General features: G+C 38.7%; 2 protein-coding genes and 1 long non-coding RNA gene across 3 annotated transcripts in view; 1 reads left to right on the top strand and 2 right to left on the bottom strand.

Annotated features, from left to right (window-relative positions):
- LOC148680332 (uncharacterized) overlaps positions 1-20,498 on the bottom strand; it is a 406,127-nt gene that overhangs the window by 220,955 nt on the left and 164,674 nt on the right. The window lies entirely within an intron of this gene.
- The window catches only part of LOC148680346 (uncharacterized), a 209,191-nt gene that overhangs the window by 108,360 nt on the left and 80,333 nt on the right, over positions 1-20,498 (bottom strand). The gene's annotated exons all lie outside the window — the stretch shown is intronic.
- LOC148680358 (NLR family CARD domain-containing protein 3-like) lies at positions 182-9,981 on the top strand. Its single transcript, XM_088650325.1, has 6 exons — positions 182-388; positions 1,096-1,203; positions 4,141-4,245; positions 4,611-4,695; positions 8,039-8,234; positions 8,706-9,981. Exons 1-6 carry the CDS (start codon positions 345-347, stop codon positions 9,755-9,757), a joined length of 1,590 nt encoding a protein of 529 aa, XP_088506451.1. The 5' UTR covers positions 182-344; the 3' UTR covers positions 9,758-9,981.

The following is a 20,498-nucleotide window of genomic DNA, read 5'->3' as shown; positions in this document are numbered from 1 at the left end:
ATAAATAAAATAAGAAGTTAATAGTTGTCTAAAGCAGAAGTTATTGTAACAGACAAACTGCAGTAATGTTAATCATTTTATTTTTATATGCTGTGAATGCAGAGAGATGACTGAGACTCAGTTAGTGGTGTCCCTCATCATGTGGTCTGTTTCAGTAAGGTCTTGTTTGTGGTGTCCCTCATCATGTGGTGTGTTTCAGTGTGGTGTTGTTAGTGAAGTGAGCATTGATTGCTATAAAGTGTGCTGTTCTTCATCTCAGTATATCGTCATCTCCAGGTGATGGTCAGCGGCTGATTGTTTCCTGAAAGCTCTGCTAATGTCTGCATTGGTGTTTTAGCTGCAGTATGGCAGAGGAGCGAGTAAAGGACTCTCTCTCAGAGAAACACAGGTATTGACTCTGTTTTTACACCATTATTTCAACACTTTCTCTGAAGAACAAAGACCAACAACAATGCACTTATTTGTGTTGCTATTGCCTGATCAAATGATGGACAAAGCTTCAGTTTACAGCTTCAGCAAATGTGTTTAGATCATTCTATATTATAGACAGCTTGATCTGTTGACATCTTTACCAGAGCTCAATGTGTGTCATGTGTGATGTTTAAAGTCCAGAACAACACCAGAGTTAAAGCTGACTACAGAACAGTTTCAGCTTGTGCTTATAGAGGAGAGAAAGAAGATCAACAGAACTTAATTTAGTACAAATGTGCATGTTAAACTTGGTGTGTAGTTCAGTGAAGAGGATTTAAAAAAATTGTATCTCAGACTTGGAGATTGTAATAATTTCTACAGATACACAATAATGTTTTGTGTTTTATTTCTCCTCATCTGGTTTCTGTGGTGAGTTAATTTACTCAAGAGGTTACACAACAAGGTTTTAGAGTCAAATGTTTTTTCAGTGAAGCTGAGATTGTGCAGAATGAGAAAGCAGCACATCACATTTATCCATGATATCTGTGTAGCAGACCTGATCAGACAGACCTTCAGTCAACTATTAGTTTGTGCTGAATTAACAAAACAAACTCTTAAAAACGCTTGTAAAGGAGACTGAAGTTTGTCCTGCAGTTCATTCCTCTGGTGTGTTTGTGTGTTCAGTGTGAGATCAGGATCATGTGTGTCCAGCTCTGTGTCTCTCAAGAGTGACCGGTCAAAAGAGTTGAATCCACCAGAGTTCAGAGAGAAAACACCATCATCTGCCCACAGGTACTTTGTGTTTTACATTATTGCTCACACATGGACTGTTTCAGACGATATATGTTAGAACATTTTATTATACTTACACAATGCTTTAAAGGCTTGATGTTCAGCATCTATTAAATAAAAATCATAAAGACAAGGTGAAGATCAAAGCAAACACAGAATAATCCAAGGAACAAGATGGCAGACAAATCGTCACCCTGGAGTTATAAGGTTCTCTCTGCGTTCTGAATGATTTTGAGATATTGAGCTTTAAAGTTTTTGCATTCCATAGCAAGCAGTATATGTGTAACATTTAAAAAAATTTTTTTATAAAGTCTTAAAACTTATAAAAAACATCCCATAATGTAAATAAGTTGTCATTTAATTTTAAATTAACAAGAATGTCAGCTAGAACTAGGGCTGGGCTATTTTTTCCGATTAATTCAAATTTATGTTTTAAGACAATTTAATTTATATTAAGTCGAGGTATAGCGATTTATTATTATTTTTTTAATAAAACTATTAGATCCATTATAATGCCACCAATGCGCTTTGGTTCTCTCTCTGTATGAAGCAGGTCGCACACCAGAAGCACTGCTCAGCGACGTGAACACAGGTGTCAATCAGGGAACACACACCGGCGCCGCAAGTCAGGGCGCCCGGCCACGACTCAGGGCGCAGTTCATATTTCAGCCGAGCCACAGACCGCCATCAGATTAGTTTCATGTTAAGTATCATGCGAATGTGCGCGTCTGGTGTGTGATACCTTAAACTGTCATGTGTCGCGGTGCCGAGCGGCGATTCTGGTGTGCGACCTGCTTGACTGCCTGTCTGGGTTTCAATCATGGTAGTGACAGACTGAACACAGAGACTGGACAGCCTAATCAAATCATTTATTTAACCCAATTTATTAATTTAACCCAATGCATGAAGTTGTGGGCATGCATCGCAAAGCTGGTGCAAATACAACAAATACAAGCATTTAAGTGTCTTCAGTTGTGTATTTTTCTTTTGTTAATACTCTTGCATCAAACACGCTTTGGTCCACTCTCTCACGCTACTCCAGCACTGCCTGACGAGGGGATTTACATTCAGACTAAGGCAACAAGTAAAACCTTCCTTGACTTCACGCTTTACTAAGTCACGTCTGTGTGGATTGTCAAGACATATTCTCTCATCAAGTCAATAAACTCTATCTCAACATGTATGAAGGAAGTAAAAACCTGCCATGTGAAAAACCGCACAGATCTTAGTTCGAACCGCGCTGTTCTTTTGGTTTGAACATGAGCAGAGGTGAGCAGCTGTAGCAATGAAAGTGAAACCCAGTTGAACCGAGTTGAAACCCAGACAGGCACTCAGGCAGCATAATACAGAGAGAGCTGCAAAGCGCATCAAATGATTGATAAATGCCTTGTTGATGAGGTCAGAGGAGAATGGCCAGACTGGTTCCAGCTGACAGAAAGGCAACAGTAACTCAAATAAGCACTCGTTACAACAGAGTTCTGCAGAAGAGCATCTCTGAATACACAACACGTCCAACCTTTAGGTGGATGGGCTACAGCAGCAGATGAACAGAAGAGCTCCTGTCAGCTAAGAACAGGAAACTGAGGCTACAATTTACACAGGCTCACCAAAACTGGACAATAGAAGATTGGAGAAACGTTGCCTGCTCTGATGAGTCTCCATTTCTGCTGACACATTCGGATGCTTGGCTCAGAATTTGGCCTCAGCAACATGAAAGCATGGATCCATCCTGCCTTGTATCAGCGGTTCAGACTGGTGTTGGTGGTGTAATGGTGTGGGGGAGATTTTCTTATCACACTTTGGGTCCATTAGTACCAATTGAGCATCATGTCAACACCACAACCTACCTGTATTGAGTATTGTTGCTGACCATGTCCATCCCTTTATGAGCACAGTGTCTCCATCTTCTGATGGCTACTTCCAGCAGGATAACACCATGTCATAAAGCGTGAATCATCTCAGACTGGTCTCTTGAACATGACGATGAGTTCACTGTACTCAAAAGGCCTCCACAGTCACCAGAGTTCAATCCAATAGAGCAGCTTTGGGATGCGTTTATACAATAGTGCTGCAGCATGATCATGTGTATATAAAAAAGAAAATCAAACACGGAGAGTCTAAAAACTTTTGTATAAAGAACTACTTTCTTCTGCAGCTGACGTCAGAACAGCAGAAACCGTTTCTACTTCTCTATTGTCACTTTGATAGTATTTTAGTGTTTGAATGATTCTCTAGCGTAATGTGTAAACTGATGATAAAAAAGCTGATTTTGCTCCATTTAAGATTATAAGGCAGAACTGCATGAAATGCCATCAGTCTACAGCAATTTCTCTATTTCTCTGTTGCAAATTTATTAGACTTTGACTTAAGTAGACTTAAGGCAAACTTAAAGACTTATTATTTTGGTAGCACACATATTCTGAATGCCTTTGGCAGAATTCAAACAAGCCATTTTAATCTAGATTAATTCAGAGATTGGCAATTTCCATGTATGTGTATTTATGTATTTATCAACAAAGTCTACATGTTTGATAACTCCAGTGATCCTTTGCCTTCATGTGAGAGGCCAGGCATGAAAATTTAGAGTATTCTGCAAGATCAGAAACTCCATTTAGGAGCAAATAATGAACAATTTGAAGAGTGACACAAGTAATGCTTCATTAACTACACTGAACACTGAAACTAATCTAACACACATAATCAGTTTCTATAGCAAGAGGCAATACAAGTGAAGAATGAAGGTAAAGCACTAGCTAATTGAGCTCATAGGAAATTCTGAATTATTAATCATCATAATTATCTAAGCTAATTTTGCTACAAAGACATTTAGGAGCACAGGGGCTGATGGGAAATTAAACCATGTGCCCTCTAGTGTTCATAAGAGAGACTGCAGCAGGTGGTGATGTTCTTTTTCCTCTGGTGTGTTTGTGTGTTCAGTGTGAGATCAGGATCATGTGTGTCCAGCTCTGTGTCTCTGAAGAGTGACCGGTCTACAGAGCGTCCACCAGACCTCAGAGAGGAAACGTCATCATCTGCTGAAAGGTATTCAGTGTTGTACATTATTGCTCACACATAGACTGTTTTGAATATATTAATCCAAATACATGCGCTATAGGTGAAATAAATAAACTAAAATGGCCATAGTGTGCGCGCGCGTGTGTGTGTGAGTGAGTGAGAATGAGTCTATGGTTGTTTCCCAGTACTGGATTGCAGCTGTAAGGGCAGTCGCTGCGTAAAATGGAATAGTTGACAGTTCATTCCGCTGTGGTGACCCCTGATAAATAAGGGACTAAGCTGAAGAAAAATGAATGAATATCTGTATACAGAACATGTATTATTTTCAGCGTTTGTAAGATGTATCTGTATGTGTTTGCCTCTATGATTACAGTAGTTTTTTCTGTTAACAGTGATGAATATGAGTCAGCAGATTCAGGAGACGAGACTCTCTGGAGACACAAGAGCTTCACAGACAATCTCCGGTGGATCTTCCAGGTAGGAAAAACTCATTTTGAGTCATAAAATCAGTAAAATAACTCCATGAAACAGAAATATTTGTTCACAAGACTTTTGAGAACTGGATCTTGTAACCTGCTTGACCTGTCTGAATCTATGAAGGGTCATACATTAAAATATATTTTCTTGTTTTCTTGTGATCGTAACTGAATTTCTCATGATTTTGGAATCAGGGGAGGTGTCACGGCAACAAAAGAAGAACAGGGAAAAAGACATTTGACACAATATAAACAAAATCACTTTAAACAATACGTCTCTCAACGTAACAGTTATTTATCGAAAATTGATTTCATATCACTATGTGCAGGGATTGACTTTTGAAAGTAATAGTCAATCACTTGCAGAAAGGACACATTAAAGCATAAGCAGATCTTCATCATTCTTTATCATCTCATTCATTCAAGCAGCAGCTTATTTTGAGCCATACAGAACTGTGCTTTAAAATGTTGACAGTTGAGGGAATATTATTGTAAATAATGAGAGATAATATTATACATGATATATAATAATGCATGTACATTAGTCATGAGTAGGGCATGGTGATGCATTGACTATTAGCAATAATATTGGAATAAATTTGACAACATTGTAAAATTTGCATGCATTTTGAATATTCCAGTATTACGCCCCCTTAAGCATTACCATACGCACAAGAGACGAGAGGGAGGGTCTTTTTAAAAACATTTCTAAAATGCAGACTGAAGACGACAAACAGCACAGTAGAAACAGCTAGGAGGAGATGATGAATTAGTCCCCAATAGAAACACACTCTGTAATTTCGGGTTTTCTCTGACACATTTGCCAGAGATGTTGACAAAAGACACAGAAAGCGAAGGCACTCCCTGACAGTTGTACTAATTTTACAAAAACATATAGTTTAGTTGTAATTATGAATGTACACAAATAAAAATGATAATAACCTTTACTGTTCAGATCTGTGTTTGTCCAATCAACATGATCAAAATGAGTATTTCACCTCTTTTTATGGAAATCTCTGATGTGCATTACTCTCTTATAATTCAACAGACTAGAGTCAATTTCTCCATATATCAATTTAATAGACGTCTAAACACAGATGGCTTGGTTAAAACAGGATTACATTCTGTAAATGGGGACTAGTTTTGAACTATTAGGTTTTCAAAAACACAGATCAGACAGATTTCACGTGTAGGGTTGGTAACTACTTTTAATGGACTTAAGCTCTGCTCGAAGAGTCGCTAAATTTCACTAGGTGACGTATGCATAAATTAGCATATCTGAATCTAAAAAAAAAAACAGCTGACACAGTGCAATGTCTGCTGCTTATATAGTCGTGATAAGGATTGATAAGCCATAAAAAATCTGACTACTCCCAAACCTATTTTGTAAACGTTGTCCAGAGACATCTGCAGGGGAATTCACTACACTATATCTCTGCGTTCAAAATGGCACACGCTACACTGTGTACTCATGCACTTAAACACTGAACAGTGTAATATATGTATGTAGTGTTGTTCCAAATGGAAACTAATGTGCTTTTTACTAAGCAGAAGTTCAAACTGTTTCCCTGATGACGTTTGACGGTTGCCATATTAGTGAAACAAATGACCAAACTACCAAATAATAACTGCCATGAGTATAACTGCATTCACCATCGGGAGGCACTACAATCACTCTCACACTCATGTGTGCCCGATTGTTCTGCTAAGTGAGCAAAGCAGTGACATACAAGTTGAGTAACTGCTGCCAAATAATAAACTGATCAAATTTAAAACAAAGGAGAAGCAGAGATCTGACTGTACCAGAGAAATACCTCACGCTCATGAGACTTTAGTCCAGAAGTTGTTTTGAGATAAAGTTGCTAAATCATTTGCAGTTGGTACTTTGAAAGGAACGGTACAGTACAGACCAATGACAGTATAAAATATGGACAACGCAACATCGCAACATTATTTTCCCAATAAATGCTTTGAAGGAAAAATGCCTCGTGACGGGCACAAACTGTGGTAAAACAATGCGGAAATTGGAGCCTGGGCATGTGCAGAAGGACTGTCTGATGGAGCCAGAAGAGAAGTTTATTTTTTAGCCTCTGTTTTCATTTGGTTATTTTGATGCCTTCATTATATCTGGCAAAGAGGAATTTACATTTATTTTAATGCTTATTAGGTGTTTTCAAATAAAAATCCAATGGTACGTGATGTGTATAAGTAATATATCATATTTACAGCTCTATTTGTTATTTAAGATGCGGTTTCTGGAACATTAATATTTTATAACAGCAAATTCAGTAGATTAACCACACACAACTCTCACTGCTACAGCGTGAAATCATTTCTACTTTGTGCACCTGAAGCGCGAGTGTGTCGGTCTGCTTGTGAGCCATGCATCCACCACTGCCAATATGCACACGTCTCCAATGGAAATAATGTACTTGCGTGCAGAAACGATGCAATATGTCAACGGCTTGCTGCTATAGTTAATCCAATGTGCGTGCAACAGAAATGCGGCATTGAGAAGCCTTTAATGAATAAAAGTGGGGTTAATAGAGAAATCAGCTAATCATTGCGTTCCTGTTAACAATATAAGTGCATTGTGCAAAAGGCCTTTTCTACAAGCATATGCAAATGTTTTTAGCTGCTCGCACCACTCGCTTAATGTCAGGTGACTCATGCTCTGCACAGCCTTCATCTGCAGCTCGTGCTGTATTGAACAGACGCACGTCACTTCATAACTATAGCAGCTGTTTTTAGACTGAACGAAATGTATTTTTGATGTCTTGGTCACACTATTTGAGGGCCGGAACAAATTGTCTTTGGGGCCAGGTTCAGTCCACGGGCCGCCAATTGAATGGCCCTGGTTTAGATGTTTATTAGGTTTATCTGTTTCCCACAGCCGTTCAAATGTTGCATTTCAGACATCTGTCAGGTATTTGTTTCAAACTGCTCCTGTGTGTAGGACTAGTCTCTTAAACATCTCATCCAAAGACTGTGTTTGGTTTTAGTGTGATTTTTGTCCTTTGTAGCTGTGAATTTTTATTTTTAATAACATGTGAATGTGTGTGTCTGGTGTGCAATACTTCCAGCTGCGTTGCGGCACTGAGTGGTGCATCCGATGTGTGACCCTCTTAAATGTAATGTGCTCAACCTGCTTGGATGTACTTTAACTGTGTGTTTACCTGAAATAAACTTTAAATGTTTATCAGCTAATCAGAATCAAGCATTTAACAGACTCATAGGATACTGTATTATAATAAACTTTCATTATTGAGTAGGTTGTGGATGTATAGCTGTGTGTGAATGAATGTTTTGTTTAAATATTGATCTTCTCTTTTCTTTACTCATAGAATCTTGAGAGTAAAATGTTTAGATTTCTGAAGAATGAACTGGAGAAATTTAAGAAAATCTTACAAGATGAAAACAGACAAGAGTTTGTAAAGAACTTTAATGAAAACAGAAGCAGTATCGCAGAAGCAGCTCTTGATCTCACACTCTTCTTCCTGAGAGAGATGAAGCAAGATCAAGCTGCTGATACTCTCCAGGGTAAGAGACTCATGGATAGACCCACACGAAACCTGCAGATTTCCACAGATTGATAACCTGTCATTAAGTCTATGTATTTACCTGTGTAAATGTGTGTTCATTTATATTCATTCAGTTTATTAATTTCAGTAATATTGTTGCCTAATTTGAAAATGTTTACGATTTATTTACAGTGCAGTTTGTAAAGTCATATTTTCTGTCCTTTAGTTGATCACCTATAGAAGAGTCTTGTGCTTTGTTTACCAATTAAGTGGATCTAATTGGATTTGTATTGTAAACATTAAATATTATTATTTTATAAGTTAAAAAGTTTTTTAGCTTAGTTTTTAGTTATGATACTGCACGATTCTCCTCAGAAATAGCAAAAAATGTCTGAAAGTTCAGTCTGGCCCTACTCATCTCTATCTGTCAGACTGACACTTACAAATAAGTTGAGACTAAATCTCTGTGTTTCTTTGCTCCTGTGTTTAGATGAGCTGTTCGTCATTTATCAGCTTAAATGTAGCCTGAAGAAGAAATATCAAAGTGTGTTTGAAGGAATTGCTCAGCAAGGAGACTCCACACTTCTGAATAACATCTACACAGATCTCTATATCACTCAGGGTGCGAGTGAACAGGTCAACACTGAACATGAGATCAGACAGATTGAAGCTGCTTCCAGACGTCATCAGTCACTAGAGATACTGGTTGAATGCAAACATTTGTTTGAAGCAGCTAAACAAGACGAGCAGATCAGAACTGTCCTGACAAAAGGAGTTGCTGGCATCGGGAAATCAGTCTCTGTGCAAAAGTTTGTTCTGGATTGGGCTGAAGGGAAAGAAAATCAAGACATCAGCTTCATGTTTCCTCTTCCATTCAGAGAGATGAACTTAAAGGAGAAAGAAAGACAAAGTTTAAAAGACCTCATAACTCAGTTTTTCCCAGAGACTAAAGGACTGAACCTTACAAGAAGCACACGATTCAAAGTCCTGTTCATCCTTGATGGATTGGATGAATGTCGTCTTCCTCTGAACTTTGCTGGTAATGAGACGTGTCGTGATGTATCTTCAGCAGTCTCTCTGGATGTTCTCCTGACGAACCTCATCAAGGGAAATCTGCTTCCTTCTGCTCTCATCTGGATCACCAGCAGACCAGCAGCTGCCAGTAAGATTCCTGCTGACTGTATCGACCGGCTGACAGAGATACGAGGATTCAATAATGCCCAAAAGGAGGAGTACTTCAGAAAGAGACTCACAGATCAGAATCAGGCCAGAGAAATCATTGATCACATTAAACAGTCAAAGAGTCTCTTTATTATGTGCCACATCCCAGTCTTCTGCTGGATTTCAGCCACTGTTCTCCAGAACATACTGAAACTGAAACACAGGGCTCATGCTGAAACACTGCAGGAATCTCCCAAGACTCTGACACAGATGTACACACACTTTCTACGCTTTCAGATCCAGCAGAGCAGAAGAAAGTATGATGGAGAAAACACAGCAGATGTCTCCTGGCCTTCCAGCAGCTGGAAAGAAACAATGTGATCTTCTATGAGAGCGATCTGAAAGACTGTGGCATTGACGTCTATAAGGCATCGGTGTACTTAGGCAAGTGTACCCAGATCTTTAAGGAGGGACGGGAATCAATTGTTTATATATGATGGGGTAATCTAAGGCCTGGAGGGGCCAATTACGAGACTTCTGTGATAGAGCGAAGACCAGAGCGAAGAGTGACAGCGCTCCATATAAATATATATCTATAAACGAAAGTCCATATATATATATATATATATATATATATATATATATATATATATATATATAGGGCTATGCTGGAACAGGTCTTTGTTGGCCAACTCTAGCTGGAGTCTGGGAAAAAGGTGATTTGGACAGTGAAGATTCCTGTTAGAGGGTGACGGGATGAGTTAGGTGCTTGAGGAACACTCTGTGGGGAGCGGGGAGTGACAGCGTTATATATAAATATATATTTGTGTACTTGGGTATATAGATATGGCAGCAAGATAACTCCTGTGGGAGTCAAAGCTCGGGGTAACACTCCAGCGGGAGTCAGAGCCATAGGAGGGGCAGGGTTTGGCAGGAGTCAGGAAATGGGAGGGGGCTGTGAAGATTTCTGCGGAAACGACCAGGGGTGGCAGGGTGACGAGGGGGCTTGGATGCAATTCCGATTAATTACGTGACTAGTGTTACTCAGTCTAGAAGGAAGGAAAAGAAGAAGGGAAGGTGGCTGGGTCATGCCCTTGCCCTAAGTAGATGTGGGTTGATGGCTGGCCAGAGTGATCTGGGCTTCTTTGTAGTGCCCTTGGCTAAGACGTATGTATGTCTTAAAGGCATGATAAAGGCTTAATATATCTATGGCGGATGATCACCTTCCCAGAATCTGGATTTGTTGTTGTGAAACCCCTTTTTGCTTCTGTGGTGGCTGCTCATATTCTGAAACAGAGTATATACAGGAATCAAAGAGTGTAATTCAACACCTTTTAATAACTTTTTTAAGACTCTTTTCTTACATTTAAAGACCTTACAACCACTTTTTTATTAGAAATACCGGCGAGATTTATCTTACAGTATATTTACTGAATATTTAATGTAAGAAATTAATCCAAACTAAACATTCATACATGGATTACAGATCTATTAAATCTAGCCAATTTAACAGGTTGTCACCTATAGAGCTGCAGAAATATTGGTGTTGCCTTGGTAACTGCAGTAAACAAGCAGCAAGCTGTCAAATCTTGTAGGATTTTACTGATTTCGTAACTACATAACATCCTGAAATTCACAGATTTAATACAGTCAAACTTTTAGCATACAGCGATACCTTGTACAAAAAATTATAACATTTTAGTACCTTGCAAAGGATTCCAAGACTTTCTAATAGTTTTAGGGTCCCCAAACTTCTCAACTCCCAACACCCTCATAGACCCCGCAGACACCCTATGAAAGAGTGCCTGGAGAGTCTGGGGGAAGCCTGAGAGGCGGAGAACTGTTATGAATCATCTCTAAAATCAGAATCGTGCTACTGGGCGGTTTGTGAGAGGGAGGGAGGGGGTGCAGAGGGAGAATAAGGCTCGGCGGAGTGACTCTGCTGTTGCAGAGGTGCAGTGGTTGTCAGCATGGGAGTGTTATGAGTGCTAAATATTGTCAGTAGTGATATGAAGTAAAAGAGGGGCTCAGCTAGAGTGCCAGTGAAGTGGTGCTATGGGTGAATGCAGGGTTTCCGCGACTTCTTAAAAAGTCTAAAATTTAAAAATCTAAATTTAAGGCCTTAAAAAGTCTTACATTCTATAAAAGAGGTTGTTGGGCTGAGCCCATAGCTGGACACAAGCTTCGCTCTCTCATCACGCATGCATGCTGTGACATCGCAAGCAGACTCCTATAGAGCTAGCACTTGATCATGCACCAATCACGAGCACAGGCAGCCAACCAAAATGCAGCTTAGGTCTGCGGTACATTGAGTCATTCTGTTCAGATAGAGAGAAAGGTTGCATGCTTTGCTTTCCGCCTAATGCCAGTCAGTTTTCTGTGCGTCAGTGATGAGAAACCACACACACACACACACACACACACACACACACACACACACACTCCCATGTAAAAGACGGTACCTATTCAAGTGTGATGGACATTAAAGAACTTTAAATGGGGTTCAAGTCTCCGTGTCCTTACCGGCACTCCATGGCGACGATTTTGTCTAAAACGGGTACAACTGTCGACTATACAGACATCTTTATGATCCATCCATGTGTGATCATAGGGAGAACCAGATGACCAATAATTCTTGGCTAGAAGTTGCAACAGCAGTAGGAGAGGAGGAAAGTTTTGGAAAGGTTTGGAAAAACCTGAGGGATAAGTTTGTTAAAACACCAACAGCAAAAAAGGCCATGGCAAAAGTGGAGTCCCTTGTGGTTTTAATATTACAGAATATGTTTTTCCACCAGTCATCGGTTTTACACTGATGCATTTATTACAATTTTGAATTTAAAACAATTTACAAGTTAAAAATGTAAATAGAATGCCCTTGTGTCAATGATCTGTTTGCTCAATAAAGACAGAATTTCTTCATCCTGCTTTACAACACGGTAAATGTACAGCAGACATAATTTATTGTTTTAGCTGATATTCATGCAAGGTGTCTTCATAAGTGCATGGGCAACTGTGAATGGAAACTTCGTTAATGCATGTTACAATAGCTTTGATGTCAGGATGTGCAAGGGTTGTAGAAGTGGGCATTTACTACATGAATTGTAGTATAATATACCCTATATTGTTAAAAAAAACTGGGTAATTTGTTTATATTACTCTTGTTGTGTTACCATAGCAACTATAGTATTACCACAGCAGACTAATTGAAGTACTTTACTGAACTTTACAAAACACTGTACAGCAGACACTAGTTCACTTTAGTTTAGTTGCCATGATGAAATAGGAATGATAGTGAGATTTATTTGAAGAGTGAGTTGCACAGTGGGCTATAAAACCTTATCAAGTTTACCCCTATTTTCTATCACAGTTACATTTCTACTTGCAATAATTATATTTAAATTTTTATTTTATTTTATTAGTATGGTGCAGAAGATGAATGAATGAATGAATGAATGAATGAATAGTATGGTGCACCTTTTGGATGTTTAATAAATGTTGTTAAAATAAAACTATTCTCTGTGTGTTTTTAAGTGTTTGAAACTGGATCAAACTCTATATGATATCTCATAACATACAGCCAAAAAGTAATGATTTATTAGATTAAAAATGTAATATGCAAGTCTATTTCTGTATTTTGGTTATTGGTAATAAATATTGGACTAATATAAATCATATCAAAAAGCTCGAAAGAAGAGGAAACAATGTACTGAGAGCGCGCGAGGATATTTGTGTGTGAGCTGTGCATATTTGAGATGGTGAAAATTTGCACTTTTCTTGCTCAGTTTTGTCCACAAACAGAGAGAATCAGTGCACAAGCAAATAGATTCGCTCGCTCCTATTACATGAATGCGCTCTTGAATTGTAATACTGCTCTCACTACATTTGTCAGTAAAATAACACCATAGCGGAGCTAATGGAATTTTTTTAAGAATCAGATGATCAATTCACGCGGTGCCGCATTTGATTTGAGTTGAGTTGGATATAAAACAGTTTGAAGAGATTTTTTTTTTCTGAAACAGGTATGTCTGTACTGACATCTTTATGATCTGTCCATGTGTGATCATAGGGAGAACCAGATGACCAATAATTCTCGGCTAGAAATTGCAACAGTAGTGGGGAAGGAGGAAAGCTTTTGTAAAGGTTTGAAAAAAATCTGAGGGATTCATTTGTTAAAACAAAACAAAACAAAAAAAAAAAAAGATGACCCCCAAACCATCTTCAATGATATTAAAGATTCAGGTTTTGTGAGGTGTGCAATATGGTGCCAGGTGAAAACAAATATCAGCATTAAGATGTTTGTTTGTTTGTTTGTTTCTGTAGCTCAGTGGTGCATCTAATCTGTCTTCAGTACTGTTTAATTTAAATAAATTCATTTTACCACTAATTGTGTGATTTTGCTTTTACTCTCTGTCACGGTTGCAGGTTTGTGCGGTCTTCCAGAGTGTTTGATTGATCATGTGGGTTTGTTTTGTTTATGTGGCCCACGTGTATTTGTTTTGGTCACGTGTCATGACGGCACTCAGCTGGATTGATTGTTCGCCAGCTGATAGTCAGTTCGTTACGTGTGCTTATGATGCTATCTTGTCTGTGCTCAGGACCTGATGAGTTTTTACTGGACCCTGTTTCCTGCCTGATTCCAGCCCTGTTTCTCCTAGTTCTAGCACCGCACTCATTCATTGCTTTCGTTTTGACTGTGTTAATAAATTATTATTTTGCGCACTCGCACTTGGATTCACCTGAACATTATTTACTTGTGACACTTTCGTGTGTTACACGAGAGCTTTAATGCTTGAGGTGTTGAATGTTTTTCACTAGCTGGGTAAAACTCTTTTCATTAGTTCAATGGCTATCAGACCAGGGGGCTCCTCCAGAAAGCAGGTTATGTGACATACCCGGGTAAGTTTGAGAGTAAGTAGGTGGATAACCTCAACTTTGGTTCCAAAATCGGAGGTAACTTCTGGGTATGTTAAGTAGCCATAGCAACTTACTCTCTGAAGATAACCTGCTCCGGAGCAGGTTATGTTCAGAGAGTAAGTTGCTATGTTTCAGAGTTTGTCTGTTTCAGAGTTTACTGAGCATTGCGTGCTCTTTTGATGAGAATATTTATGGATGTGGACACACAGATACAAGTTTTTTCGTTGTGAGAGGGTTATAAGTGCATAGTTTTTTTTCATAACCAAATTCATAATGTTAATGTATTTAACAAACCTTTTTGAAATCAAATGTGACAAACCGCGGGTCTGCGCTTACCATAAAAAACATTCAGTGCAGCTCTTTGTATTCGCGTCAGGGCATTTTAGGCAACTGTACAATGTGGCAGTATGACCACCTGTACAGTACGCCTGGCACTGAACTGTTTTTTACACTTTTGTACAGGTCCTTGGTCATACATTACTGCGTATCATTACACAGATGATTCAGAGCACGGGAATAGCGTAGTGGACAGTGCGTCGATAAAGAACAACGGAGCGCACAACGGAGCGAGTTCGAATCTCACTAACAGATCTTGTGTTTTTTCTCTTTTCTGCACCCTCACATTTTTCTGTATAATATTATAAGTGGCAGCTTTGTCTTTTGTAGGAAAATATATCTTTAATTTAAGATGAGGACGTCGTTCTTATATATACATTCACGCACACACACCTACATTTTTTAATATAATATTTTTTTCAGGGTTTCTAAATGCTATTGTGTGCATTAATTGCAGCCGATTTTAAAGCTCCATCAGTCACTAAAGGACACTGATAATATAAAATTTGTCCAAAGTATAAGTGTGCAGGTACAACTTAATTTTCTATCCTTAATCTTTTGGTGTTTCAACTATTAAACTCATTACTGCTTCCACTTACCAGCTCATCACACACCCCACCTCATCACTATGTTGAGGCTAAATGGCTGATTTTCAGGAAGTAGTGATTCAAGTGTATAACGCAAATATAGTAAAAAAAACTATAAAGCAAATGTTGCTTAACACAATGTTTATTTTTATTATATTTGTATTATAAAATAGAATCATTACTGGGCACTACATTGTTACTTGCTGGAGGACAAAAGATACCCTTTTCTGCCTTATACGATGACACAGTACCTGCAGCCTGACCCAGAGGAAATCTCAGTGACCCAAGCAGACAAAACAGATGGAAGAGTGCTAAAAATATATAATTAGTCAAAAAACTATGTTTAATCAAATAGTTTGATCTGTTGATTTCTTAATTTCCTGAAATAAAATGAATGATTTTGTACACTGCTTTATACACACACCTTTCAACGTGTAACATATTTTTCATATACATTTCTCATCTTTATCTTTGAAGATGGACCTTATACAGCTACTTTAGAATTTAAATATGTAGATAAAAGATTTTGTGATCCAAGAGTAATATTTAAATATGGAAAAGTGCAGAAAATTCTTACACTGCTTGTTAGTTGAGGCAGAAGGAACTTCGTCTGCATGCAAAATAAAAAGAACCTAAAGCTATCTGACAACAATCACTTACAACAGTGACAGAGTGTGTGGTTTAAGTCAAAAACTCAACCACTGAAAAGCCTTTATTATAGGACACAGCAGTTAGACTAGCCTCTTTCTATTAGCTGCATGTCAGAAAGAATATTCTAGAGTGTTAAATTAAGAGCTCCAGTAATTAAATATTACCTTTTATGATAATGTTTCTGTGTTTAATGACTTTGGACAGAGTTCTAGCTCCAGAAAGATTACAATTTCTATAATCCTTATAAGTCAACACACATATTGTGGCCTTAAGAAATTAATGGCAAGAAAAATAAATGCATGAATGGTTACACAACATACTCAAAAAGGATGTTAAAGAGTAGTTTAATTTATCATTACAATAAAATGGAGGGTGGCATGTGTAATTTAATGAACTAATAAATTTTCTTATTATTTATTTTTTATTTTCTTATCTATTTCTTATTCTATATTTCTTTCCTTCGTTGAAGCAGATGTGTAATCTCTGTGTTTAAAACCTCCAGCTTCGCCTCTGTAAAGTGCATTGCCCTTTTTTTCTCACCGTGACTTTCTATGGTGACTTGTGAATTCGGCGATCTACTGAAAATGCCTTCAGGTGTGTGCCGTGCACGCGCATTAACCCGCGGTTATCTTCAGGAGGTTGATTTAACTAACTTATCACCTGTTTTGAAACCAACATACTCGCGGTAAGCAGGTTTTGGGTAAATCAACCGAGAGTTTAGGTTTTAGCAGATGGTAAGTTAACCCAGCTTTCTGGAATACCCCCCAGGGGCCTGTTTCAGAAAGGTGGTTAAGTGAAAACTCAGAGTATTTTAACCCTGAAATGAGAGAAACTCTGGGTTTTTCGTTTCAAAATGGCAGGTTTGTTAAACTCGAGAAAGCAGGGTAAGTCAAGCCTGTTTCTGAAAGAAAGGTAACTTTAACTCAGAGTCAGTTACCGTAGTTGTATTTCTCGCCTTACGTCTCCGCACACCTATTTTAGAGCTCATTTTGGAGATGTGCATAAAAACGATTGATGGAAACGTCATGATTTACATAACTTTTGAAAATACGCTTAATAGAACATGCGCATAACTGAGTAGGTTAAACTTTTATTTGATAGGAAAAGATGCGCATGAACTACGAAGGAAACACTTAACAAATTACAGTATGTGCATTAAAAAAGGTTAGAGATGATGTAAAAATGTGTGTGAATGGACAAACCAGCAGACTGAGCACAGTGTAGAACATCTTAAATGTTGTTTTGGTCATTCTAAAATGCCTTTACTGTTTCAGTATTATTGTATATTATTAATTACCTCCATCTGGAGCAGGCCCGTGCAGAGACAGAGGGGCGATCTGCAGAGTGGATGTGCGCGTACTGAAGAGCGGTGTTGTCGCGCCCCTACTGAAGGGCGGGACCGAAGGTGTGCCGCGTCGCGGGGACACTTTTGATCATTTTGGAAGGGCACTTTCTATCTAAGACTAAAAAGGGCATGTGCACTGCACAGGTTGAGCCCTATGTGTGCACATGCCTGGTCTGGAGCGTGTCCGGATCTCTGCGTCTCATGGCTTCAAACGCCCCCACGTGTTCATTGTGTGTCAGCATTGTCTTCTGAGGCGCAAGTACATTTATTAAATAAAAAATTATTGGCGCAGCTTCTTCTACCGCAGTAAATTATTTTTTTACTGTTGATATTTGGCACAAGTTAATCAGAAAGGGATGATTGTGTTCTCTTTGACTTGTTGGATGAAAACGCTGCTTTATTCGCATCTTTTTGGCGTTATTCCAGTTTTGCACAAATTTATGTAATATATTTGAATGGAAACAGATATTGTCTACATTTTTGTCACACACAGAACAAAGTCACGTAGGAGAATGGCTTGTCCTTTTTTCATAAATAATTAGCTTAACCTTTGACATGTACTGTTACTAGATTAATGGGATCACTATTCTTTCTAAAAAGTATTTTTAGCACTGCTTACCTTCTAAATGTTATATCAACCTCTATCACTTGATCAATAAAAAGGCAGACACACAAGTGCACTGTTAAATCTATAAAACTGATAAACATGTATAAAAGTTTAGAAACATTTTATAAACGTAACACATTACATTACTTATTTTATTATACTTAAATATTTAAATACTTTAAATTAAAAATTACGCATTAACCAGCTGTTTTCTCATGCTAACTGTCTGTTTCACTAATGGTTGCTTCTTTTTAAATATATACGCTCATATTTGCTATAACTTTGCATGAGCAGATCAAGTTCAGCTGGAGAAAGAAATGCTGACCTCTTTTTTTTAAGATGTTGCCATGGTCACTCGTAATATCTGTGCTCCATTGATGATGTCTTTTTATAGCCACGGTGTGCACGCTTAACTCTGAGTTGGTCTACTCAAAGTTGATTGATTTAACTCAGATCCGCTACTCTGAAACCGAAAACTCAAGAGATTTTAATCTCTCTGTAAATCAACTCAGAGTTCAAGTTTAAACTCCGAGTTGTTTGAACCTCCTTACTGAAACAGGCCCCAGATGTGGCAGAGTTTTCTTCTTATTATTATTATTATTAGTAAATATAAATATATTAACTGCCAACATCACCCCTGAACTTGAAAAACGATCAAACCACTTAGTAGGAACTGTGTGAATGTAATGTTTATCATGGCCTTTACTGCATCTATGATAAGTAACATCACATTTGGAATCTGAACATGATTGAAAAATCTCGATCATATCTGACCCGATTCATTCACAAAGTCTTTGCACTCAGTCCATTCATGAAACTGTCCAGAGAGAAGGCTGGACAATCTCAGGTTTGGAAAGCTCATTAGATGGTGACGCTTCTCCTTTCAGCTATTGGCTCCTTGGAGTATCAGTCAGAGTGCAAAAGGTCGGCGGCCACGCACTCCAGCAGCTGGTTTGGATGATAACATTGCACCCTACCATGGTTGTTTATCAAGGTATGAATATGTTGTGGACTAATGTTTGTGGATTAGATTGCTTGGTCATTCAGAATGTTATGGATGTGTGGACAGGCGAGAGGCTGAGAGGTGAGTTCTTTGTTGAAATCATTCTATTCTTTGTTGGAGTGTAGTTATCTAGAGAGGCTCCCCCTTAAAGCATGTACGTTACCGAAAGTGGACCGCTAGGAGAGCAGTGAGAGTTCGGCTTCATTACAATGGCTTGGATTGCCGGTGTCTTGAGTTTAGTAGAGTTGCGGCTTGCATTGTGTGTGGCAGTTGGAGCAGAAGTTGGAAGAGCTGGGGCCTCATGTATCAACGCTGCGTACGCACAAAAACTTTGCGTACGCCAGGTTTCACGCTCAGAATCGCTCACGTTTGGATTTACTAACAATGAACTGAACGTGGGAATGTGCGCAGGTTCACGGCAGCTTTCTGGCAGGCGTACGCACATTTTTTGTGCGTGTCTGTTTTATTTCCATTGGCGACTCCTAGAGGCAGTTGTGTTAAATTCCTCTCTACAAAGTGTCTGATCCTTGCAATGGCGTCTGTATGAGACGGGTTCATATAGTAGGTATGTAAGATTTCCATACCATACAGTTGACCAGCTAAACATTAAAGCACAATTTGCAGCGGTCGCCTGTTTTCCCAATGTAATCTGAGCAATCTACCACACGCACATTGCTATAAAGACACTATCTGAAGATGAATTTGCATTCGTGAATCAGAAACATTTCCATTCAATAAATGTGCAAATAAAATATGATGCACAAACTTATTAATGATTCCTACTTGTCTTTCTCGTGATAAATAGTGGGCAAAATCTGATATGTAGCGGGGAAAAAAAGAAGAAAGAATTCATCAGACGCTGGATTCGAGCCGAGTTTATGCTAGAACGTGTCAGTACAAGATCACATGTTTCTTATGAGGTGCGCCACTGAGACTGCTATGGGTGCTGCAACATTTCACAGATATAAACCACACTATTTCTTTTTTAAATGCACTCAGTGCGATGTTCAGACCCAACTGTGTTAACCTTATCAGCTAAACTCTCCCACTTTTATTTTTTTCTTTTGTTGTTAATTCCGGAGAACAAACTTGCAAATAACACCGCTTTTCTCCGGTCTACCTCCGAAAGCAGCACCTCCATTTCACATTCTGTTTAAAGTTTCTCTTTTTGCTTGATTTTGCCGTTGCTTTTTCGTTGGGTTTTGCCATTAGCATAGTCGTTAGCATATTCATACGGGGGAGGAGGCAGGGAGGGGTTTTGTGCTCGTGCATGTTGCGCTCAGTTTCACGTTCATTCAGATGTACAAAAGAATATGCGTGAGACTCGGCGTACGCAGTGTTTCATACATCTGAATTTTTTTCTGCGTACGCACATTTACAGCTTTGTGCGTACGCAATGTTTTAGTAAGATTTCCACGCAAGTCTTCGTACATGAGGCCCCTGGTGTGCCAGCGAGACTTCAGGCTCGATTGCTGGCAAGGCAGCGGCTGAGGTTTTGGGGAGAGCGGGGTTCTGGCTGAAGTTGTTGTTGTTGTTGTTGTTTGTTTGGTCTTCCATGTCAAATGTCAATGATGCTGAAGCGTAGGTTAAATGCTAGAGCGTTTGTAGCGGGAAACATTCTTCCAAAATGAAGATAGAGCAGTAGGGAGAAAATGATCCATTTATAGTAATAATAATAA

The sequence above is a fragment of the Danio rerio genome, chromosome 4 (assembly GCF_052040795.2).
Source record: "Danio rerio strain M-AB ecotype USA chromosome 4, GRCz13ab, whole genome shotgun sequence".
NCBI classification, from domain to species: Eukaryota; Metazoa; Chordata; class Actinopteri; order Cypriniformes; family Danionidae; genus Danio; species Danio rerio.
Note: the sequence above shows the minus strand (reverse complement) of the source record. Positions and strands in the feature narration are given on the sequence as shown.